This window comes from Marmota flaviventris, chromosome 18 (genome assembly GCF_047511675.1).
Source record: "Marmota flaviventris isolate mMarFla1 chromosome 18, mMarFla1.hap1, whole genome shotgun sequence".
NCBI lineage: Eukaryota > Metazoa > Chordata > Mammalia > Rodentia > Sciuridae > Marmota > Marmota flaviventris.
Window position 1 is genome coordinate 13,721,511 of NC_092515.1, and position 23,913 is coordinate 13,745,423.

General features: G+C 57.4%; 2 protein-coding genes across 2 annotated transcripts; both read left to right on the forward strand.

Moving 5' to 3' along the window:
- The first annotated feature begins 691 nt into the window (after window positions 1-691).
- Prx (periaxin) lies at window positions 692-15,764 on the forward strand. Its single transcript, XM_027941498.2, has 7 exons — window positions 692-734; window positions 5,151-5,194; window positions 5,277-5,375; window positions 5,500-5,625; window positions 7,616-7,772; window positions 11,013-11,209; window positions 11,762-15,764. The coding sequence occupies exons 1-7, from the start codon at window positions 692-694 to the stop codon at window positions 15,587-15,589; spliced, it is 4,494 nt and encodes a 1,497-aa protein (XP_027797299.2). The 3' UTR covers window positions 15,590-15,764.
- Window positions 15,765-18,203: 2,439 nt separating this feature from the next.
- On the forward strand, window positions 18,204-23,074 carry Hipk4 (homeodomain interacting protein kinase 4). The gene is made up of 4 exons (XM_027941521.2): window positions 18,204-18,668; window positions 20,391-20,747; window positions 21,636-22,472; window positions 22,895-23,074. The coding sequence occupies exons 1-4, from the start codon at window positions 18,204-18,206 to the stop codon at window positions 23,072-23,074; spliced, it is 1,839 nt and encodes a 612-aa protein (XP_027797322.2).
- The last annotated feature ends 839 nt before the right edge of the window (window positions 23,075-23,913 follow it).

The following is a 23,913-nucleotide window of genomic DNA, read 5'->3' on the forward strand; positions in this document are numbered from 1 at the left end:
AACCTCCAGTTTGACTTTCAAGGTCAGCTCCTACAGGAATCCTTTCCTGAGTCTGGCCTCCCAGAGTAGATGTGGGTCTGTTGGTGGCCCCAAAGGACCTGCTGCTGGACAAGGGCTTGCGAATGTTTGTTGAATGAGGAAACGAACAAATGAATCTTTGAGGTCAATGAAAGAGAGGAAGAGACTGCAGTAAAATAAGGGTCACAGGCCCAATGGCAGCCCTGACCACAGGTCCCTTCCACCCCGCCCAGCTCAGGAGGAGGGTGCTGGCCGGGTTCCGGCCACACCCCTACCCTTGGTGGCTGCCAGGCCAGGAAGGCATTTCCCAGAGCTCAGCACATTCCTGCCTCCCCTGGTGGCTGAGAGTGGGCAGGGGGCATTTCAGAGAGAAAAGGGAGGCCCCCAGTATTCTGGGCTCTAGCCACCCTGTTTCTGCACCCCATGTCCTCAAGAGCAGTCCCCAACTCCTATGTGTGGGGTGGGGGACAGGTCCACAGAGGGGCCACCCATGCTGGCATGAGGGCCTGGGGTGTGGCTGGGGGCCTGGTGCTGGCGCCTGGAGGGACAATGGGGCAGAAGCTGCTGACTCGTGCTTTGGGGGTAATCCCCCAGCCTCATCCCAGCCCCAGCCCCAGGCCCAGGCTCAAAGAGCCACAAGCATCCAGGGCAGCGGCCAGTGGGTGCGAGGGGCATGTGGGGGTACCTGTGCTCCCTGTGCCGCCCCCCGGGGTCTGGTGAGTCAGGGCAGGCTGGGGGCCGGGCCAGGGGCCAGAGAACTGGGGTGAGGCCTGGTGGCCTTGGTTTGGGAGTTGGGCAGGTCTGGATTAAAAGCTGGGCCACTGCCAATTACCTGCTATGCTACCTTGGGTGAGTCACTGACCTTCTCTGTCTCCTTATCTGTGAAAAGGAGGGATAGGAGAGTGTAGCAGGGTCTTTGGGGGTCCAGCAGAGTGGGGGTGCGAGCCCAGCCCCACAACCTCCTGTAGCTATATATTGGGCCAATGAACCCTCCTTGCTTTGGAAACAGAACTGTGGGCGCCCCACACAGTATTGAGCACATAGGAGGAGCCCCAAATAGCAACTTCATGAAAAGGAGCAGTAGGGTTCTGCCATGCCCAGTCTCACTGGAAAGGGTTCCCAAGTCCTGCGAGAGGACCACCTGGCCCTCTAATTTGTGTAACCATAAATAACAAAATGTGTATAGGTAGCACTCGCTCTGCTACGAGCTCCGTCTTAGATACGGAGAGACTGAGGCCAGAGATGAGCCGTGACTTACTGAAGGCTTACTGAGGAAGGTCACACAGCCAGGCAGGAGCGGCTGAACTCAGGTTGAAACCAAAATTGTGAGGGGAGAGGGCAGGAAGGAGTTTGTCTCTGGGACCCCAGGAAACATCAAAGCCATGGGTGGGTCCGGGGGCCAGGAAACAGTGGGGGTGAGGTGCTGAGTCTCTAAGTTGGGGTGGCCACGTACAGGTCTCAGAAGTGGGGCTCCCGGTGGAAGTCTGGGCTCAGCCAAGGGACAGGCGGTGCCTCCTGGTCCCCACCCCCTCGCACATGGATGTAGCTGGGAGAAGGGGATGTTTGTTTCCCCACTGCCCACCCTCTGGTGACATCATATCTCAGCAGCCAATGGCTGGGGTCTTTCCCTCCTACCCCTCCCGATTCCTTTTCCCCCCCAGCCTAGGGCTGGGACTGAACAGACGGATTGGGGAGCTCTCGATTGTGTCTGGAGGCCTAGAGGTAAGAGATCAGCCAGCCGGTCTCCTCCCGGGACGAGGCTGAGAATGAGACCCAGGGTCCTGGGAGGTCCGGGAGGGTGCCCGGGGCCCAGGAAGGAGGACTTTGAGCCAGTCCTGAATCCCAGCTGCACCCTCTTTCTGGCTGTGCAGCCTTTGTGCCTCTACTTGCTTGTCTCTAAAATGGGCTGACAGAGGCCGACTCACAGAGTGTTCATGAGTTACTGCCTGTGAAGAGCTAGGGCAGGCTTTCTGGTTCTTGGAATAGAATGCTAGGGGACCGTGGTGATTTTTTTTTTTTTTTTTCATTTGTACCAGGGATTGAACCCAGGGGTCTTTAACCACTGAGCCACATCCCCAACCCCTTTTTGTATTTTAGAGACAGAGTCTCACAGAGTTGCTTAGGGCCTCGCTAAGTTGCTGAGGCTGGCTTTGAACTTGCAGTCCTTCTGTCTCAACCTCCCAAGCCACTGGGATTACAGGCATGCGCCACCACGCCCGGCATGGTGGTGGTGATCTTATTGGTGGGAGGATGGTGCCCAAGATGGCTGGATTTTATCTCTCACTCGAAGTTCCCCTTTGGTTTGGGGGGAGCAAAGGCTGGGTATGAGACCCTGGGAGAGATGGAGCCCTCTTGCATACACTCTGCTATCAGAGATGTTTCTGTTAATTGAGCACTTTATATTGGGATGTTCTGAGGACTTGCTCTTGTCTCACAAATCTTCAAAGCCATTTTTACTGGCTCCATTTTACAGATAAGAAACTGAGGTCTCAGATGGGAAGGACCTTGCCCCTGTTTTCATACCTGGCAAGTGCTGGAGCCGGGACTCACCGAGGCAGCCAGAGGCCACTGCCTTACACTTCCCCTTGGCCCCACTGTGTGACCTCAGATAATATCCAGGTGCCTGGATGAGTCGGGTCACCCCCAGCTCCCACTGCTGAGGACACCAGGTCACCGTGGCTGGGAAAGCTGAGACTCTTAGGCAGGCAGAATTCCCAAGTGAGGTTGGTGGCAGCCACTGAAGAAAGGGCTAGAAGGGCAGAGCCTTCAGCAGATTCCTCAGTGGACCTAGCTCAGCCAAAGGGCGGGGCCTAGACGACAACCCCTAATTCCCAGCCACTCTGAAGGGCCCAAGCAGCGTCTAAATGGATATCTTAGATGCACCTGCCTCATGGAGGTGTTGGGGGGGGTTGAATGAGCCAAAGCACATAGTAAGTGCTCAAGAAACAGGAACGCTGAAAATTCTGGGAACTCAGGCATGAACCAGGACAGGGTCTCAGTCACTGCCCCAGTCTTGATTCATCAGGAGACCCCATCAGATCTGCCTCTGACACAAGTCAGGGACTCCCAGAGAGTCTCCCCCACCTCCTACCCCTGCCTACTAGGATGGGCATCACTGGGAACACAGAGTGCTTGGGGTGGAGTGGGTTTCCTTCCGAAGCTGCCCCCACCCCACCCCAGGAGCTGGGTATGTTCCTCAGGAAGGGCACTTCTGAGCTAAATATAACTTGGGCTGGGCAGCTGTCCAGGTAGGGATGAGGAAGGAGGGCACTCTCTTGTTCCCGCCCTGCTTGGGCTTCCTGTGTCAGGTTCTGGGTGTGACTCTCACTGCCAGGGCCTGGAGCAGGGAGCTCCTGGCCCAGGAGACTGTCCCCGCCATCTGCCGCTGCCTGCAAAAGGCCCATCTCACCCCCACTCCCCAGTTTAGAATACCGTGTTGGTCCCGATTAGCTCTCACACCTGGGTTCAGTCGTGATGTCCTGCCTCTTAACTCTCTTACTCATCAGTAAAATGGGGGCCCCCTGGGATCAAGTTAGCCAGGTCTGGCTCCAACAAATTCACTTTAAAATTGCATTCACAGTCCCCTCTACCTCTCTTGCTCCATCTAGTTCCTGCCCAGCTGTTTTGTGGCCCGTGTCTCAGAACTACCAGCGCAAGTTTCGGTACCGAGTAAGGGTCAAGGGCACAGGCCCTAGCTCTGCCTCTTCCTGGTTGTCTAACTCTGGACACTTTCCCCCTCTGAGCCTGGGTTTCCACCCTTGTAACAGCCACCCTATCCAGGGTGACGTTGAGGCCTCTGGGTGCTGACACAGGCCCAACTCAGAGGAACACCCCAGACGTGGGAACCAGCTTGGAAGAGATTGTCCCTGCTCGCAGGGGTGGGGGCTGAGAGAGGAGGCTGGGACGAACACATAGACCAGGACCCCTAGGAAATCCAGAGAGGGGCCCTCCAACACTGTGGGGGACCTGCTAGTGGAATAGTTGCTCAGGATGTTGAGGGGGTCCCCGTGTCTTCTGTCCTGGCTGGTGGTGGGCTATGAAGGGCCATTGTGCAGCTGCGGGTGGGTGGGCGGGGTGGAATGTGGCTGGCCCAGCAGATGGGCCATTGTGTGAGGGAATGTGCCGCGTGAGGTCTGACCTTTCCCTCTACAGCAGGGGTTGGCGGGTTGGCATGCCAGGTGGGGGCTGTGAGGACTAGCCGGGAGTTGGGGGTTGGGGACACAATCTCTTCCCCCAGGAGAGCCTGGCAGAAGTCTGCATGTGACCCCCAGCTCTGCTTCCTCCTTTGCTGTGTGACCTGGGTTGGGGGTTGGGGACACAATATCTATGGCCATTCCCCGGGGAGAGCGTGGCAGAAGACTGCATGTGACCTCCAGCTCTGCTTCCTCCTTTGCTGTGTGACTTCTCTTGGCCTCTCTGAGGGGACAGGGTTTTCAGAGGTGAGGGAGAAGGTGAAGGTCTCAGTCCAAGGACTGGCCAATAATAACCACTCCATAACCATTAGTTATTATTATTGCCATATAAGAGGCTGGAGGCGTCAGACAAGTTCAAGTCCCAGCTTGGCCATATATACACCAGGCAAGTGACTCCCCTGCCCCCAGCCTCAGTTGTCTCCTCTGTAATGGGCTCAATACAATACTGACCTCACAAAGCTGTTCTGAGGTCCACGTGCAATGATACCTATGGGGACAGGACACAAGGTCAGGACCACAGGACATTCTTGGTAATAACAGCAAACATAAGCTCCTCCCTCGTGTGGGCCACTTTATACCTACTAAGTCATTTGATCCATGGAACAGCCCTGCAAGGCGGGCATGCTTTCCCTCACTTTTTAAAAAAGCACAGGAAGGCGCGGGGCTGTGACCTCTGGGAGCACATGGGAGTGGATGTCATTATATTGTGTTTGGTCCAGGTGGTTGGCCCTGGGGCTCTGCAGCTGGACAGGCCCAGGAGTCACTTGGGCTTTGCCTCTTGTTTTCCAGTTGTCATGGGCTGTGTGTGGGGGGGTCTTCTGAACCTCATTGTCCCCACCTGCGTTATTGGGACAGGACATTGATAGAGCGGGGAGGGTCACTCACTCGGAAGCAACAGTGTGTGTTAGCTGATAATACTGCTCCCATTATTCTTCTCAGAGCCCCGGACCCAGGAGGCCCAAGGAGCTGAAGGTGACCCTCAGGTGAGCACTGGCTGGCGCCACATGCCCCTCCTTGCCCTTTCCTGCCTACCTGGAGCCTCATGCCCTGATCTTTCCCTGGCAGGCAGCAAGACCCCAGCGGAAGGCCGGGAGCCCCACAGATAGCTGTGTGGCATCTGGGGCCGGGCTCCTGTTAGGAGGGAATACCTGCGCCCAGGCAGCGGTGAGGGGACAGCTGGGGTGCGGGGCCTTTCTCTCCTTCTGATGCCCACCCTGCCCTTCCCCTGGAAGCTGGGCTTCCATCCCTCATCCTCTCCTGGCCTCAACCCTCCATCCCTGTCCCCCAGGCTCAGAGGCAGCTGCTTCATGCAGAACTGAAGTTGGTTCTGCAGCGGAAGGGGGAAAGGAAGCAGGAGCCCGGGGCTCACGTGTCTCCCAGCAGCGCCATGGAGGCCAGGAGCCGGAGTGCCGAGGTGAGTGCCACAGGCCCTGCAAGGGGGGGTTGCAGGGAATGTGCAGGGAGCACAGACTAGGACAGCAAGGAGGCACTTCCTAGCTTCTCTGGGCCTTAGTTTCCCCATCTGTGAAATGGAAATATAATTGAGGGGGAAATAATAATAATGGGAAGGGCTCAGTGTAGTGCCTGGCACAAATCGATGCAAAACAGCTAATTCACTGGATCATAAAGGAGTTGATAATAAGCTAAGGAAACCCAGCAGAAAGCCTTCATCAGAAGAGGCAGTGTGGTACAGTGGTTAAAGACAAGAATTTGGAATTATCAAATCCCACTCCCCACCATGTCAGCTGTGCAGCCCCGAGCAGGTGACCTCATCCCTTTGAGCCTTAAATCCCCCATTGGTGAAATGAGATAATGGTTCCCATATCTGTGGGGTTTGAGGACTCACCCTTGGGCCATCTGCAGAGTCTGGCACTAAGGAAGACTCCTCTAAAGGTAGCTACCCTGGCTATTATGGAGATGGGGATGGTGGCACTTAATGTGCCTCACTGTATGCCAGGCATAGGGCAGGTCTGCTTTACAGGAGCCAAGCTGAGGCTGGGAATGGCAGGCAAGGGGGTCACTGCCTTCAGGATGGCCTGTGGGTTCTGGGACCACAGACCCAAGGTCAAGGCCTAGTGGCTTAACTTGCTGTGTGACATTAGGCAAGACATTCTACCCCTCTGGGCCTCAGGTCCTCCTCTGTTGATTTCCCAAGGCTGAAGGGAGAATGAAATGAGAGGCTGAACAGATAATGCTTAGACCAGGGTCTGCACAGCCAAAGGGTGGTGGGGATGGTCATGCTCTTCCAGCCGCTGCCACAGCTTTTCCTACTCCTTCTCACATTGCCATGCCCAGTCCTCTCCCCCCCTGGAGCCACCACAGTGGGGCATCAGGCTCAGAACTGCTTTCCCCTCTTCAAGCCCTAAATTCAATTCCAGTCCTTGCTGGTCTCAATGCCCTGCCCTGTCCCCTCTGATCCCTGTTGGTTTAGTTCACAGCTCACAATCACAAGACTCCTTCCAGTACACCTCTGTTATCCAACTTTACAGCAGAGAAACGGGTTCAGGGAGGGCAAGGTGCTCCCCCAGAGAGACACGGCAGATTGGATTCCTAGACACAACTCGGGCCTCTCACTTCCTCTTCTGGGAACGACGTCAATCACACAGCGTGCTGCTGGGCCAGGGCCAGTGTGCACCATTTACAGTAAATACCAGGAATGCCACCACTGTTGGCCCACCATTCATTTACCCACGCACCGACCCCCACCCCACACTTTGCTAGATTCCCTCCCTGGTGGGCGTTATACAGGTCTTGAGGTTATAGAGTCTACAGAAGAGCACAGTCACACACATTCAAGCCTGCAGGGCCAAGGGCAAGTCCCATTCCCCATTGCCTCATCTTGCCGGGCTTAGGGGTCCAATCCTTTCCTAGGAATCCTATCCTCAACCTCGCCCCTTCTTCTGCTGCTATTAAAGCCCTTCCTCGTGGCTCAATCCCACGCTTAGAATATAGGTCACTGCCCCAGCTCCAAAGAAACCCCTCATAAACTGCGGCCACAGACTTCTCATCCCCGGTTCTCTTCCACACTCCATTTGCTCCCAACCTCGCCAACTGCTCTCTGATCCCGGTTCCCCGAACGGTCCCGTCCCATTACCTGGCTCCGCCCCCTCTAGCAGCCTCCACCGAGTCCCGCCTCTTCCAACCCCGCCCCTCGGGACAGCAGCCGTGGGGGCTCGCAGTGGCGCTCACGCCCGCGGAGCTGTTTAACCGTAGTGCAGAGAGCCAGCCGCCCGCGCGCTGTGCTAAAAGAGGTGCCGGATGAGTGGCCCGGACGTCCAGCCTGGGTCGCGCCGAGGGGCAGGTGCCCGGGGAACCCGCCTAAGAGCCGCTTTTAAGCGCGATGGCGACCTCCGGGCGAGGTGTAGCCCTGGCGTCCCATGGCGACCCCTCGCCGCCGTCTGCAGGAGCTGAGGCGAGCGGAGTTGGTGGAGATTATAGTGGAGACGGAGGCGCAGACCGGGGTCAGCGGCATCAACGTAGCGGGCGGCGGTAAAGAAGGAATCTTCGTTCGCGAGCTGCGCGAGGACTCACCTGCCGCCAGGAGCCTCAGCCTGCAGGAAGGTGGGCGGGGCCGGGGCGTGGGCGGGGCCGACCTGCGGGGGTGGAGTTAGGAATCTGTCCCGGGCCCAAGGGCTGAAACTGACTTCAGCGTTGTGGGCGTGGTCTCTAAAAGGCGGGGCTTTTTTTGGCACAGTGATTGTTCGGAGCTGACTCTGGGGGCTCCCTGTCTGATTTGAATCCCTGAGGCCCCGGTTTACTAGCTTGTGATCTTTCTGTGCCACCGTTTTCTCATCTTTAAAATGGGAACAACTAGTATTGAGCTCATGGGTTTATTATGTAGATTAAATGAGTCAGTATTTGAAAACAGCACACAGCTAAGTAGCACATGGTAAGCACTATGTAATTGCTAGTTAATGTTTGTGTTGTTGAGGCAGAAGAAAAGGGGAGGAGTTAATAACCTGGAGAGGTTGGAGAGGGGTTCAGTAAGCGAGGGGTGTTTTAGGAAATGTGAGTGAAGCTCACATTTATTCATACAGCATCTATTTATTAATAGCCTTTTATTTCAGGCATTACTTAGGTGCTTGGGCTATCGCAGTGAACAAACAGACAACAGTCCCTGCACTTATAAGTTACGATCCAGTGGAGGAGGAGTTAAAATAAGTAAAATCTCTGGTAAATTAGAAGGGAGTATGTGCTATGGATGCCTGGAAGAAAACTGCATTTTTACACAAGGTGGTCTAGGAAGGGTGGGAAGTCTGCAAGGAAGTAAGGAAACAAGCTATGTGGCCATCTGGAAAAAGCAGTCCAGGCAGAGGGAGCAGCCAATGCAAACATCCCAAGATGGGAGCATGGCTGGTTTGTTGGAGGAAGAATATGGAAGCCAGTGTATGCAATAAGTGAATGGTAAGACTGATGTCAGAGAGGCAAGGGGGGAGCAGTTTTTGGAAGGCTTTAATAAGCCATGGTGAGACTTTGACTATTTACTCAGAGACTTTGACTTTTATTTTATTTGTACCAGGGATTGAACCCAGGAGTATTTAACCACTGAGCCACATCCCCAACCCTTTTAAAAGTTTATTTAGAGACAGGATCTCACTGAGTTGCTTAGGGCCTCACTAAGTTGCTGAGGACGACTTTGAATCCTCCTGCCTCGCCTCCCCAGCAGCAGGGGAGACTTTGAATTGTATTCTGTGAGTGTTGTGAGCAGAAGAGGAACAGGAATGGATCATGTTGAAAGGCTACAATAACAGTAGACTGTAGGGGGCAGGGTTGGGAGCAGGGAGAACAAGGTGGTTACTTTGATTATCTGGGTAAGAGATGGTGATGCTCAGGACTAAAACAGTGTTGTTGGAGGTGAAGAGAAGGACTCTGGATATACCTTGAAGGAGAAACCTTCAGGACTGAGTGTGGGATATCATGGACAGAGATGGGTCAAGGATGCCTCCAGGGATTTTCGACCTGAGGATGGAGCTGTTAGTCTAACAAATGGGGCACACTGGGGCTGGTGCTTGTTTGGAAAAGACTAGGAGTGTATTTTGGACCTCTTAGATGCGAGGTGTTTGTTGGACACCCAAGTGATGTGGAGTGGCAGTTGGATATACAGTCCACCCTCTATATTTTCGGGTTCTGCATCTGAGGATTTAACCAAAGATTGAAAATATTTTTTTAAAAAATTGCATCTGTAATTGTATCTGAACACGTCCAGACACATTTTCTTGTCACTATTCCCTAAACAACACAGTGTAACAACTATTTACACTGCGTTAGGTATTATAAGTAATCTAGCCAGAGTGTAGTGTTACGTGCCTGTAATCCCAGTGGCTAGGGAGGCTGAGGCAGGAGGATTGTGAGTTCAAAACCTGATTCAGTAACTTAGCAAGGCCTTAAGCAACTCAGAGAGACCCTGTCTCTAAATAAAATACAAAATAGGGCTGGGGATGTGGCTCAGTGGTTAAGCATCCCTGGGTTCATTCCTCCTTACCAAAAAATAAATAAGTAATCTAGATCTCATTTTATATATGTGGGAAGAGGTATGTAGCTTACATGAAAATACTATGCTATTTTATATAAGAGACTTGAGCATCTGTAGATTTTTGATGTCTAGGAGGGGAGGACCTGAAAACAACCCTCTACAGATACAGAGAGGCCTTATGAGTCCAGAGTGAAGGAGGGAGTGCTGGCTGGAGAGATACACTGGGGAGTTATCAGCAGATGTATGATCCTTAAACTCCTAAATCTGGATGAGCTTCCCAAGAATTCCCCAAAGCCGAGTGTATCGTGTTTATGGAGAAGAGAAGAGGCCCAAGGCCTGAACACCTCAAACAGTCTTTAAGAGTTCATAAACTTGCTGAGCAAGACGGTGTATGCCCATAATCCCAGCAACCTGAGAGGCTGAGGCAGGAGGATCCCAATGTCGATGCAAGTTCGAGGGTAGCCTCAGCAACCTCCAGAGGGGTTCCAGAAGGTGTGACACCCCCCAAACCAACTGAAACAAGTAGATGAGAAAAAGAGTAAAGTTGGGTAAAATAAAATAAAGTGGTCCAAGCAGATGAAGTTTGGGATTTGACCATTGAACTACACAGGGGTCACTGCCTGAGACCTTGAAAGGTGCAGTTCATGTATGTGGTGCGAAGCGGGGCGCTAGTAAGCGGATGGAAAGTGTGACTGGAGAATTGTAAATAATGCCGACGCATTTTTTGTCATCAAGGTAAACAGATCTATGGGACAGGAACTCCATACTGTGAGGTCCAGACATTCATTCTTATGGGAGAAATGGCATATTGTTATGCTGATAGGATAATGTAGAAAAAAAGGGCACAAGGTGATGTGGGAAAAGGGGAGAATCGCTGGGCAAACAGCGGAGGAACTGACCCCAGCCAGGAGTGAGAACAGTTCATCCCTTGAACAGGAGTAAAGATCCAGCAGAGCAGGGAGGTAAATAGATGGTGTGGGAACTTGCGGAAGTTACCTTCTGATTTTGTTCTCTCCGTAAAGAAAACAAAGTCATCTTTTGAGGTGTGAGGTTGGGGTAGAGAAGTGGAAAGGCGACCCGCGAGACCTGAGCGTTGTGGATTTGTTCGGTGCCCAGTGGGAGAGGCGGAGCTAAAGCCATGGGCGGGGCTTCGTTACTAGGGTCTTGGCCCTAGTCGGGGTGGAACGCCTCTCAAGCCTGCGCTCGGGATAGGCGGGCTAAGCCCGGGGGCGGGGCTTCATTGCGCTAGCTCCCAGGAAGTGGGCGGAACCAGACCTGGGCGGAGCTGGCAGATGCCCATGCCCTGCCCACCTCCACCTCGCCTGCAGGGGACCAGCTCCTGAGCGCCCGCGTGTTCTTTGAGAACTTCAAGTACGAGGACGCACTACGCCTGCTGCAATGCGCCGAACCTTACAAGGTCTCCTTCTGCCTGAAGCGCACTGTGCCCACCGGAGACCTGGCGCTGCGGCCCGGGACCGTGGCTGGCTACGAGATCAAGGGGCCGCGGGCCAAGGTGGCCAAGCTGGTACGCGTGCTTAGCCCGGCCCCGGTCCTGGACAGCCCCAGCGATCCTGTCTCTGCGCCGTGAGCCCCACTCCCCGCCAACGTGGGCCATCCTTGCCCTCTGTCTTGTCACTAACCTAATGCTAATCCCACCCTCGTTCATTGTCCCTAAACTCCTCCCCCGGGAGGGAGTCCATCTACCCCAGACCTTGGCCCTCAACCATCTTGAAGAGGCATTCCCATCTTCGGATCCAGGCCAGCTAGGGAGGATTTGGAACCAGGAAGGCCAGGTTCCAGTCTGAGCGCTGCTCAATCCCCATCTGCACCATAAGGGTGGTGGGGAAATTCCTGGATGAGGACTTAGACATCTTGGGGTCCAGTTCCCACACTCCTGTTGATTCTACATGAATGTCTTTGCTTTCTGGGGGAAAGGCAGGAAGTGGGGATGGTTTTGGGGGACAAGATACTCTACCCAGAATATCTCCATCCTGATATACAATACCAGTGGGGCTCTTCCTGTCTGCTCCGGCCTCCCACTGTCCCACCGCCTCCTGCCTCTCTCCTCTCTCCCCAGAACATCCAGAGTCTGTCCCCTGTGAAGAAGAAGAAGATGTTGGTGGTGCCCGGGGCCCTGGGGGCCCCTGCAGACCTGGCCCCCGTTGACGTCGAGTTCTCCTTTCCCAAGTTCTCCCGTCTGCGTCGGGGCCTCAAAGCTGAGGCTGTCAAAGGTCCTGTCCCAGCTGCCCCTGCCCGCCGGCGCCTCCAGCTGCCTCGGCTGCGTGTAAGAGAAGTGGCCGAAGAGGCCCAGGTAGCCCGGCTGGCTGCTGCTGCTCCTCCCCCCAGGAAGGCCAAGGCAGAGGTAGAGGTGGCAGCAGGAGCCCGTTTCCCAGCCCCTCAGGTGGAGCTGGTTGGGCCCTGGCTGCCAGGTGCTGAGGTGGGTGTCCCTCAGGTCTCAGCTCCCAAGGTGACCCCCTCAGCAGAGGCTCCCAGTGGCTTGGGCCTCCACCTGCCAACCCTTGGGCTGGGAGCCCCTGCTGCACCTGCTGTGGAGCCTCCAGCTGTAGGGATCCAGGTCCCCCAAGTGGAGCTGCCCACCTTGCCCTCACTACCCACTCTCCCCACACTTCCTTGCCTGGAGACCCGGGAAGGGGCTGTGGCAGTGACAGTGCCCACCCTGGAAGTAGCAGCACCTACTGTGGAGGTGGACCTGGCCTTGCCAGGCAAAGAGGCAGAGGCCCGGGGAGAGGTGCCTGAGGTGGCCTTGAAGATGCCCCGCCTCAGTTTCCCCCGCTTTGGGACCCGAGGGAAAGAAGTCACTGAGGCCAAAGTGACCAAGATCAGTCCAGAGGCCAGGGTGAAGGGTCCTAGACTTCGAATGCCCACCTTTGGCCTTTCTCTCCTGGAGCCCCGGCCCTCGGCCCCTGAGGCTGTTGCTGAGAGCAAGTTGAAGCTGCCCACCATCAAAATGCCCTCCTTTGGCATTGGAGTCGCGGGGCCTGAGGTCAAGGTGCCCAAAGGGCCTGAAGTGAAGCTCCCTAAGGCCCCTGAGATCAAGCTCCCCAAAGTGCCTGAGGCAGCCCTCCCAGATGTGCGACTCCCAGAGGTTCAGCTCCCCAAAGTGTCAGAGATGAAGCTTCCAAAAGTGCCTGAGATGGCTGTGCCTGAGGTTCGACTCCCAGAGGTGCAGCTGCCCAAAGTCCCAGAGATGAAAGTCCCTGAGATGAAGCTCCCGAAGGTGCCCGAGATGGCCGTGCCCGATGTGCACCTCCCAGAAGTGCAGCTCCCGAAGGTTCCAGAGATGAAACTCCCTGAGATGAAGCTCCCGAAGGTGCCCGAGATGGCCGTGCCCGATGTGCACCTGCCAGAAGTGCAGCTCCCGAAGGTTCCAGAGATGAAACTCCCGAAGGTGCCCGAGATGAAGCTCCCCGAGATAAAACTCCCGAAGGTGCCCGAGATGGCTGTGCCCGAGGTTCGACTTCCGGAGCTGCAGCTGCCCAAAGTGTCAGAGATGAAGCTCCCGAAGATACCCGAGATGGCCGTGCCCGATGTGCACCTCCCAGAAGTGCAGCTCCCGAAGGTTCCAGAGATGAAACTCCCCAAGGTCCCCGAGATGGCTGTGCCAGAGGTTCGACTTCCAGAGGTACAGCTGCCCAAAGTGTCAGAGATGAAGCTCCCCAAGGTCCCCGAGATGGCCGTGCCCGAGGTTCGGCTTCCTGAGGTGCAGCTGCCCAAAGTGTCAGAGATGAAACTCCCCAAGGTCTCTGAGATGGCTGTGCCCGAAGTGCAGCTCCCAGAGGTGCAGCTGCCCAAAGTGTCAGAGATTCGGCTGCCAGAAATGCAGGTGCCAGCAGTACCAGATGTGCAGCTGGCAGCTCCCAAGGCACCGGAGGTGAAGCTAAAAGCTGCTGGGGCGGAGCAGGCAGAGGGGATGGAGTTTGGCTTCAAGATGCCCAAGATGACCATGCCCAAGTTGGGGAGGGTGGGGCCTCCGTCCCAAGGCAAACCAGGTGAGGCAGGTGCGGAGGTCTCAGGAAAGCTAGTGACACTTCCCTGTCTGCAGCCGGAGGTGGGTGGTGAGGCTCGTGTGGGTGTCCCCTCTCTCACTCTGCCCTCTGTGGAACTAGACCTACCGGGGGCCCTCGGCCTGGAGGGACAGGTTCAGGAGGCCAAAGTGGGCAAGGTGGAGCAGCCAGAGGGTCCCCAGGTGGCAGTTGGTGTTGGGGAAGTGGGCTTCCGAGTGCCCTCTGTTGAGATTGTCACTCCTCAGCTGCCCACAGTGGAGGTTGAGGAAGGGCGGCTGGAGATGATGGAGATGAAGGCCAAGCCCTCCTCCAAGTTCTCCCTGCCCAAGTTTGGACTCTCAGGACCAAAGGTGGCCAAGGCAGAGGCTGAGGGGGCTGGACGAGCTACCAAGCTGAAGGTGTCCAAGTTTGCTATCTCACTCCCCAAGGCTCGGATGGGGACTGAAGCTGAGGCCAAAGAGGCAGGAGATGGAGGCCTGTTGCCTGCCCTCGATCTGTCTATTCCACAGCTCAGCCTGGATGCCCACCTGCCCTCGGGCAAGGTGGAGGTGGCAGGGGCCGATGTCAAGTTCAAGGGGCCCAGGTTTGCTCTGCCCAAGTTTGGGGTCAAAGGCCGGGACGCTGAGCCAGGCGAACTAGTGTCAGGGACAGCTGAGTTGGAGGGCAAGGGCTGGGGCTGGGATGGGAAGGTCAAGATGCCCAAGCTGAAGATGCCCTCTTTTGGGCTGGTCAGAGGGAAGGAAGCAGAAGTCCAGGGTGGACGCATCAGCCCTGGGGAAAAGCCAGAGTCCATAGCTGGGCAGCTTAGGATCCCTGAGGTGGAGTTGGTCACCCTGGGGACTCAGGAGGAAGCAGGGGCAGAGGGAGCAGTGGCTGTTAGTGGAGTGAGGCCATCAGGCCTGCAGGTGGCCACTGAGGGCCATGAGGGGGTGCTGAGGATGCCCCCACTGGGCATCACACTGCCCCAGGTAGAACTAACTGGCTTTGGGGAGGCAGGCACCCCAGGGCACCAGGCCAAGAGCATGCCCCCTCCAGCAGAGGGCACAGCAGGCTACAAAGTCCAGGTGCCTCAGGTGAGCCTGTCCCTGCCTGGAAGCCAAGAGGCAGGTGGTGAGCTGTTGGTGGGTGAAGGCATCTTCAAGATGCCCACCGTGACCGTGCCCCAGCTGGAGCTGGACGTGGGGCTGAGCCGGGAGGCCCAGGTGGATGAGGTGGCCACAAGCGAGGAGGGGCTGAGGCTGAAGCTGCCCACGCTGGGGACAGGAGCCAGGGGAGAGGGGACTGAGGGCCAGCCCCCGGGGGCCGAGCACACCTTCCGCCTCTCGCTGCCAGACGTGGAGCTCTCGCCACCCGCCGTGGGCAGCCACGCCGAGTACCAGGTGGCAGGGGGTGAAGGAGAAGCCGCACAGAAACTCAAGGTGCGGCTGCCCCGGTTTGGCCTGGTGCGGGCCAAGGAGGGGGTCGAGGAGGGTGAGAAGGTCAAGAGCCCGAAGCTCAGGCTACCCCGGGTGGGCTTCAGCCCAAACGAGTCTGCCCCTGGAGAAGGTTCCCCCAGCCCTGAGGAGGAGGAAGAAGAGGGCAGCGGGGAAGGGGCCTCGGGTCGTCGGGGCCGGGTCAGGGTTCGCTTGCCCCGTGTGGGCCTAGCAGCCCCTTCTAAGGCCTCTAAGGGACAGGAGGGTGATACAGCCTCCAAGTCCCCTGTAGGGGAGAAGTCACCCAAGTTCCGCTTCCCCAGGGTGTCTCTAAGCCCTAAGGCCCGGAGTGGAAGTGGGGACCAGGAAGAGGGTGGCTTCAGGGTCCGGCTGCCCAGTGTGGGGTTTTCTGAGACAGGGGCTCCAGGCCCCACCAGGATGGAGGGGGCCCAGGCAGCTGCTGTCTGAAGCCCTGGGCAGACAGAGACATCCCCTCCCCTCGTTTTGTGTGTGAGTTAACTAGCACTAACCCTCAGAGGGCCAGGAGGTGGGCGACTGACCAGGGCAGGGTGGAGGCCTGTCCTCTCTTCAGCAGGAGTGCCTGTATCATTCCAAGCCATGTGAATAAAATAATCCCGAGGTAGCCATGTGTCCTGTTTCCTGTGTGTGTGTGGTAGGAGTGGGGGTGATGGGAAGGGGAAGAGAAAGGAGGTCCTGGGTGGGGACTTGAACCCACCCTGAGGGGATCCTCTGGTGAGGGAGAAACAGGCCACCTCTGGTCTTAGAAGAGGCAGGTAGCCCTGGTGGAGGGCGCCTGCTCTCGCCCTTCAGAATTCCCAGAGGCCTTTGAGGAGGGCACTGGGGAGCTCCCTAGCAGAGCACAGCAGTGGATCAACCTTTCTGCCAGGGAATCTGCCGTCTGGGGGGACCCACTCCTGCAGGACGGCTCTGCCCCTGCTCACCGCACACCTCTGTACACCCTGCCTTCTTTCCTGTCAGGCTGGTTCGACTGCCCCACCCACCTGGCCCCACCCAGGAAGGCCTGTCCTGGTTTCCAGAACTATGGGTTCAGAACCTCCACACCAGACACCTGGCTGCGTCTTAGGACTGGGTCCTGGGATCCTCAGCACCTCTCAGTGCTGAGCCTTGGGATCATGGGCCGCCCATCTCCCTGCCCAATCCCCACTCAGGATCTAAGCCCCCCTAGGGCCTCCATACTACCTCGTGGTTCTGCTGTGATATAAAAGGACACTACCCTGCTCTCTTCACACCTCCTCCTCCTTGCCTCAGGATGAGGGATGCAGACTCCATGCACTGAAGCACCTTCTCCCATCGCCGGCTGCCCTGCACTTCCTGCATCCCCAGCACACACCACAGGAGCCGTCTCCACTCAGGCGCATGCCTCTGCAGCGCCACCCCCTCGCATGCTGGGTTTGCCTCCCACTTTATCTGCCCCCCAGCACACACAGGGGCTTCTCTGTGGCTTCATCTGCAGTTTTTTCCAACTTCCCAGGGAAACTTCTATCTTCTGGCCCTGGCTCTTGTCTCTCTTCCCCACTCCTCTTTCTCCTCCTGCCCCTGGGCCATCAGGGCTCCTACGAGGTCCTGGACCACCCCCACTCCCTCTCTGGGCTGCGTCCCCTTCCCCTGTGGTTTCTATTTATTTATGTGCAAGCAACTCCCAGACTCTCTCCTTCATCCACCTGGGGGAGCCGGTGGCCTCTGCAGCCTCCCCCTGGACACTCAGAGACTGTGAGGGTGGTAGTTCAGAGCTTGGCTGACCGCAGGGTCAATCAATGCGTGTCTCCGGCACCCAGTTAAGGGACTTTTTAGGTATTTTTAAAACTTCTTTGGACCAGGCACAGTGGTGCACACCTGTAATCCCAGTGACTCAGGAAGTTGAGGCAGAAGAGTCACAAGTTTGAGGCCAGCTTCTGCAACTTAGACCCTGTCCCCAAACAAAAACTAAAAGGGCTGGGGTGTGGTTCAGTGGTTAAGCATCCCTGGGTTCAATCCCTGGTACCAAAAAACAAACAAAAAACTCCACGTCTTTGTGTCTTGATTCTCTCTTCCCTGCAATTCCTACTCTATTATGGGTTTAAACAGCTTAATGTTTACTCTGTAATCTGGCCCCAGCATCTTCTCCCCCAAACTGCTCCTTCTCCATGTTCCTTTCTCAGATACTTCCCTGGGCCTTGTCCTGCACAGATTTATCCTTTCCCCCCAACCTGTCTGTCACATGGCCTGTCCTTCTGTACCCTTCCCCAACCATTCCCACCTGGGCCCTGCCCTGGCCTCCTTCCTGGATTTGGGTCCTCCACTCTTGCCCCTCCACTTTGTTCCGGACACTCAGATCTAACCCTGTCCTTCCTCGCTCAAAGCCCTTCTGTGGCTCCCCAGTACCCTCGGAATAAAATCCAAACTCTGTAGTCTGTATCCAGGACCTTCTACAACCTGGCTCTGCCCCAGCTACAGCTCCCAACCACAGGTGTTTTCTGGCCACGAACACGCGTTCACACACACACACGCACATATACACACACACACACGCACATATACACACACACACACACACACGCACACACACACATCCCCTTAACTGGAAAAGTCTGCCTCTCTCCCTTGTCTGTAGGTATACCCCGATTCCTGCAGACTCCAGGTCCATGATCTGAGTCCTTCTTGGTCAACCCTTCCTCAGCCAGCCTCTCTAGGGTTCCGCCACCGGGTGGGGGAGGGGGCCCAGCCTGGCACCCCACCCCCACTCCAGCCGAGGGCTCAGGTCTCCAACAACAGAACCAGAGGCACTCAGCAACACTGGAACCCATTTGGGGGGCCTGGGGCCCCTCATCCCAAGCCGGGAGGGCTTTGGGGGAGGGGTGCAGCCCCTGGTAGACTTGTCGTGTGGCCAAAGGGGCCGAGGGGTGCCAGGGAGGTGGGGACCAACCTTGTAGGGGAAGGCACGAGTGCGGTTCTCTTTCCCCCACTGGGGGGGCCACGGGGCCGTCGGAGGGGTGGGAGACCTCGGAGGCAGAGCCTTTGGTTCCGGGGTCGGGGCAGGACAGCGTGTGTCAGCAGGGGCACCATGGCCACCATCCAGTCGGAGACCGACTGTTACGACATCATTGAGGTGCTGGGCAAGGGCACCTTTGGGGAAGTGGCCAAGGGATGGCGGCGAAGCACGGGTGAGATGGTGGCCATCAAGATCCTCAAGAACGACGCCTACCGCAGCCGCATCATCAAGAACGAGCTGAAGCTGCTCCGCTGCATGCGGGGCCTGGACCCCGACGAGGCCCACATCATCCGCTTCCTCGAGTTCTTCCACGACGCCCTCAAGTTCTACCTGGTCTTCGAGCTGCTGGAGCAAAACCTCTTTGAGTTCCAGAAGGAGAACAACTTCGCACCCCTCCCGGCCCGTCACATCCGGACGGTCACCCTGCAGGTGCTCAGAGCCCTGGCGCGGCTCAAGGAGCTGGCCATCATCCACGCCGACCTCAAACCCGAGAACATCATGCTGGTGGATCAGACCCGCTGCCCCTTCAGGATCAAGGTGAGTGCAGCTGTGGGGGGTGGGGGGACACCCTTGTGACATGGAGGTCTTTCTCATCTCAGCTCCTGGACTCGAGGTCTCCTGACCCTCTTCATGCTGTCACCCCTCCCTGCTGGCCCCACATCCCCCCATCTCTCCATCCCAGACCCGAGGCTTCCCCTGCGCCTCCTCCAGGCCCTGACGTATCCCCATCCTGTTCCAACCTCAGTCCCCTCTGGTCCTGTCCTGTCGTTGTGGGGATGCCATTCTCGTGGTAGACAGAGTCACCATCCTCTCCGGGAACCAGGTCCCAGTGGTCAGGGCTCTGAATTCAGATTAGTAACCACTTCATGACGCTGCTGTCTGGGGATGGACCATCAGGAATAGCTCAATGAAAAGAACCTCAGAGGGAAGTCAGGGCCTCAACAGAGACAGAGAGAGCAGCTGTCCAGGTTGACCGCCAAGCACCTGTCATGTACCTAGGGCCCGTGGAGGGGGGGTCAGCAGTGCCTGGCGGTGAAGACAGAAGAAGACCCGGCCTTCAGGGTGGTGGTGTCCTTCTGTTGGGTGACATAGAGACAAAGATAGAGAGGGACACAGAGACAAGAGACAAACCATGCAAGAAGCAATTGCCAAGGGGTGTGGCTAATGTGGAGCAGCAGCCTGGCGGCATAGACTCTGGGTTCCTTTCCCGGCACCGCAGGAGAACAGAGAGAGGGAGGATTGAAGAACGGCAGGCAGGGAGGTGAAGCCCCGTGTTCATTCACTCCCTCTGCCGGGCCCCTACTGAATGAGTACCAGGCACTTTCTAGGCCTCTGCAGATGCTGCACTGAACACAACAGACAAAATCCTTGACCTCGTGGGCCTGGCCTCTTTAGTTGGGGAGAAAAACACAATGAACTTGATGAAAGAGTAAAATAATGTGAGATGGTGTTAACAGTAAGAGCAAAAAGCAGAGAGCTAGGAGGGGGAGAGAGTGGCAGGAGGCCTCACGGAGAAGGTGACGTTGAGGAAAGACCTAAAGGAGGTGAGGGAGCCTCGTGGACATGTGGCGCAGAGCATCCAGGCAACGGGAAGTGGTTCAAAGGCCCTGAGCGGGGGACGTGTCTGGCTTAAGGAACAGTGAGGAGGCCCATGTGGCTGGAGGAGGGTGAGTGGGGTGCAGGTGAGGGCACGGAGTGGCAGGGGCAAATGTTGGAGCTTGGTGGAGAAGGAGGAGGATTTCGGCTTTTATCAAGGGACGTGGGTGTAGGCAGGAGATCAGACTCAAGTGGGCAGATGGAGGGTGGACAGGTGGTGCAGGGAGACCAGCGAGGAGGCCGGGAGGGGACCAGGGTGGGGACTGTGGATGGAAGGCAGAGTAAGCAGATTCTGGGTTGGTTTAGAAGTGGAGCCAAACAAGGTGTGGGTAAGGGGAAGAGGAGCGCACTAACCCTCAGTCATGAAGTCTGTTTTCCTCTTGGTGCTGGAGATGGAACCCAGGGCCTCGCATGTGCTAGGCAGGTGCTCCACCACTGAGCTACATCCCCAGCCCTGGGCACAAGTTCTAGTGCAGAGAGTCAGACACAGAGCCAGACACACAACCGGACAGAAGGGCTGGAAGACAGGAACATCCATGGGGAAGGAAGTCTCACTGAGACAGAGTCCAGAGCTGGGTGCAAATGGACTCCAGGTGAGAGACAGCAGGGGAGGCGCGGAGGGCTGTCTGCCACTCCCCTGCCACCTGCTCCTCCTCTCAACAGGTGATTGACTTTGGCTCAGCCAGTATTTTCAGTGAGGTGCGCTACGTGAAAGAGCCGTACATCCAGTCTCGCTTCTACCGGGCTCCTGAGATTCTGCTGGGGCTGCCCTTCTGTGAGAAGGTGGATGTGTGGTCGCTGGGCTGTGTCATGGCTGAACTGCACCTGGGCTGGCCCCTCTACCCCGGCAACAACGAGTATGACCAGGTGCGCTACATCTGTGAGACCCAGGGCCTGCCCAAGCCACACCTGCTGCACGCCTCCTGCAAGGCCCACCACTTCTTCAAGCGTAACCCCCACCCTGATGCCACCAATCCCTGGCAGCTCAAGTCCTCAGCTGACTACCTGGCTGAGACCAAGGTAGGGGGGGAGGTGGGGTGAGGGCAATCAGTGGAGGGGGACTGCTATATCAAGAACAATCTTGGTTAGACCTCAGGGAGGACTAGAAGATTGGGGCATCAGCTATGGGGCTTGTCATGGCAAGAAAGATCTGGGTGAGACCAAAGGTGGGACTGGAAATATGGCTCTGGGCTCAGCAACTTGTGTAGCATGAGGGATTTGGGTTAAGCCAAACGTGAGATGTGGGGTTTGGTGAGAGAGTTCCAACAGAAAGAGGCATGTGAGAGAGACCCCAGGTGGGCAGTCCATTTGCTATCTCTATGGTGTCGTCATCATACCTGCGTAGCAAGAGAATCTGGGTTAGATGGCAGAAGGGACCAGAAGTTTGAGGCCAGCTTAGGAGCTTTCATAGCCAGAAGGATCCGGGTGAGATCAAAGGTGGTTCTAGGGGTTGTCAAACTAGTGTGTACGAAGGGTCTGGATTTGACCCCTGAGAGGTCTGGAGGGTTGGAATCAGATGTGGAGGCTGCAGCAGCAAGAGGATCTGCATTTGATTCCAGAGAGGACTAGAGGTTTAGGGCAACTGCTGGCAGGGGCTGAACCCATGGCTCTGGAGAGGGCTGGAGGTCTGGGGTGAGGTGTGGAGCTTGGGTCATGGAGCGCTCTGGGTAGGTCTCAGCAGGACCAAAGAGCACATCGTCAGGTGTCCTTCTGGCAGCAGCAGGAGAGGTCTGGATTAGACAGGAAGGCATCTGGTAGGATGGATCAGGTGTCTCTGACTTGGCAGCCCGAGAGCCCCAAATCAGATCATGGGCAGAACTGGGAGTCCGGGGTCATATGTAGGGCAGGGGCATGTCTGGGGCTCCGGGCCTGATGCAGGTCAACCCCACGTCCCCCATGCTCCACCAGGTGCGTCCCCTGGAGCGTCGCAAGTACATGCTCAAGTCCTTGGACCAGATGGAGACGGTGAATGGTGGCGGGGCTGCCAGCCGGCTGACCTTCCCAGACCGGGAGGCGCTGGCGGAGCACGCAGACCTCAAGAGCATGGTGGAGCTGATCAAGCGCATGCTGACGTGGGAGTCCCACGAGCGCATCAGCCCCAGTGCGGCCCTGCGCCACCCCTTCGTGTCCATGCAGCAGCTGCGCAGCGCACACGAGACCACGCGGTACTACCAGCTGTCCCTGCGCGGCTGTCGCCTCTCGCTGCAGGTGGAGGGCAAGCCACCCCCGCCTGTCATGGCCACCACAGAGGATGGGCCCCCTTACTACCGGCTGGCCGAGGAGGAGGAGGCCGTGGGCATGGGCAGCGGGCCCTTCTTCCGGGAGGAGAAGGCTCCGGCCGTGCAGAGAGCCATCGACCAGCTGGACGACCTGAGCCTGCAGGAGGCCGGCCACGGGCTCTGGGGGGAGACCCGGGCCGACGTGGTCTCCGACATGCTGGCCCCGCTCAAGGCGGCCACCACGGGCCGCGGGGTCCCCGACTCTGGCCCAGAGCCCATCCTGGCCTTCTATGGCAGCCGGCTAGCAGGACGCCACAAGGCCCGCAAGCCGCCCGCGGGCTCCAAGTCCGACTCCAACTTTAGCAACCTCCTCCGGCTGAGCCAGGCCTCGCCCGGGGACGATGGGCCCTGCCAGGGGAGTGGCTGGGAGGAAGGCGAGTGCCAAGGGGCCTCTGCGGAGCCGCCTGCCATCCCACAGCGGGAGGGAGATGGACCCAACATCAAGGACATGACCATGGACGCTGAGGTAAGCCAACGGTGGGCGGTGGGCAGTGGCTCTGGCCAGGGCCTCCCCAGAGCTGGCTCCAGGGTGGGGGCGCAGATCACCGGGCCTGGCCTTCCACACACCTCTCGCTGGTGCAGACACCCACTGACCCACCCTCAGGATGTGGGGAGACCGGGCACACACTAGCCCATGTTCAGGACACAAGGACCAGCCAACGTGAGGCCACCCTTACTCTTGAGGCTCAGCACACACGAATGCCCTCAGGACAGGACAAGGCTCCACCATACTGTCCCACCTTCACGCTGTGACCCAGTAACCTCCTATGAGAAGCCACGACCCAGACTGGACAGGCCCTTAGTGCGTCTTGTCCCTCTCAGGAAAGTGGGACTGAGGCCCAGCAGACACCAACACTTCTTGCTGATGCCCCTCTCTTGTCCCCACAGAGGTCAGGCCCTGAGCTCTTCGACCCCAGCAGCTGTCCTGGAGAGTGGCTGAGTGAGCCCGACTGGACCCTGGAGGGAGTCAGGGGGCCACGGGCTCAGGGGCTCCCACCCCGCCACCCCCACCCACATGGTCCGCCCAGGGCCACCAGCTTTCTGCAGCACGTTGGCGGGCACCACTGATGGCAAGGCCCCCCCTGCCTGTGGCTGGGGGCTGCACTGGCTGGGCTGGCATCCCTCTGACCTGAACTGCTCCACAGTGCCATCCCTGAATCCACAAATTATTCTTACAGAAAAGATGATTATCCAGAAATCCCCCATACCCCCTCCCACAGCGCATGCCTGTACCACCACCCATAGGTGGCCCTAAGGGCCTGGCTCATGGCCCCCTTGGCCAGGGACGGCAAGAAGAGGGTTGCACTCCACTGGCCCTCAGCTCGCCCTTGGCCCCGCTGCCTCCGTGTAGTTCAATAAAGAAACGTTCAACAGTCCTGCCTCCCCGTCCTCACTGCCTGAGGCCTCTCCAGTCCAGGGTGGGGTCCTCAGCGGGCACCCAGGACCTGACTCTGCCATGCTCTGCCCAGGTGGCTCATACAGCAGGCTATGACGCTGGGAGGAGGAGGCTTGGACACTAACCCATTCCCTAAATATGCTGAGCACCAGGCACCGGGGAACCTCCCCCCAGAACACCCCGTGTTCAGCACAACTCGTCCGAGCTTACCAAACGCAGAGGCCCCGGGGAGCCTCGCCCCTCCTTATGCTCTGGGCCGGGCATGCACTTACCTGTGCTTGGCACATGCTAGGTGTGAATTTACCTGGCAGGCAAAGGTTCAGGTTTGGCCCACACTCCAGCATCCAGCATGCTGGTCCCCCTTGGGATAGGGGATGGTTCAGACCAGGCTGATCACCTGGGAGCATGCTCAGTGTGTAGCACATGCTTCCCCATGCTGGCTACCCAGGTGCTTGGTCCGTGCCAGCCCACATGGTCATACCGCATGCTCAGCACACGCCAGCCCATGTGT

What these genes read in the sequence shown, in the direction of transcription:
- Prx (XM_027941498.2), top strand. Translation starts at nt 692, where the DNA reads ATGTGGGGGTACCTGTGCTCCCTGTGCCGCCCCCCGGGGTCTG. An exon ending in GTGCCGCCCCCCGGGGTCTG is followed by an intron (nt 735 to 5,150) that starts GTGAGTCAGGGC and finishes TATTCTTCTCAG; the next exon opens with AGCCCCGGACCCAGGAGGCC. An exon ending in ATACCTGCGCCCAGGCAGCG is followed by an intron (nt 5,376 to 5,499) that starts GTGAGGGGACAG and finishes CCTGTCCCCCAG; the next exon opens with GCTCAGAGGCAGCTGCTTCA.
- Hipk4 (XM_027941521.2), top strand. Translation starts at nt 18,204, where the DNA reads ATGGCCACCATCCAGTCGGAGACCGACTGTTACGACATCATTGAGGTG. An exon ending in ACTACCTGGCTGAGACCAAG is followed by an intron (nt 20,748 to 21,635) that starts GTAGGGGGGGAG and finishes ATGCTCCACCAG; the next exon opens with GTGCGTCCCCTGGAGCGTCG. An exon ending in ACATGACCATGGACGCTGAG is followed by an intron (nt 22,473 to 22,894) that starts GTAAGCCAACGG and finishes TTGTCCCCACAG; the next exon opens with AGGTCAGGCCCTGAGCTCTT.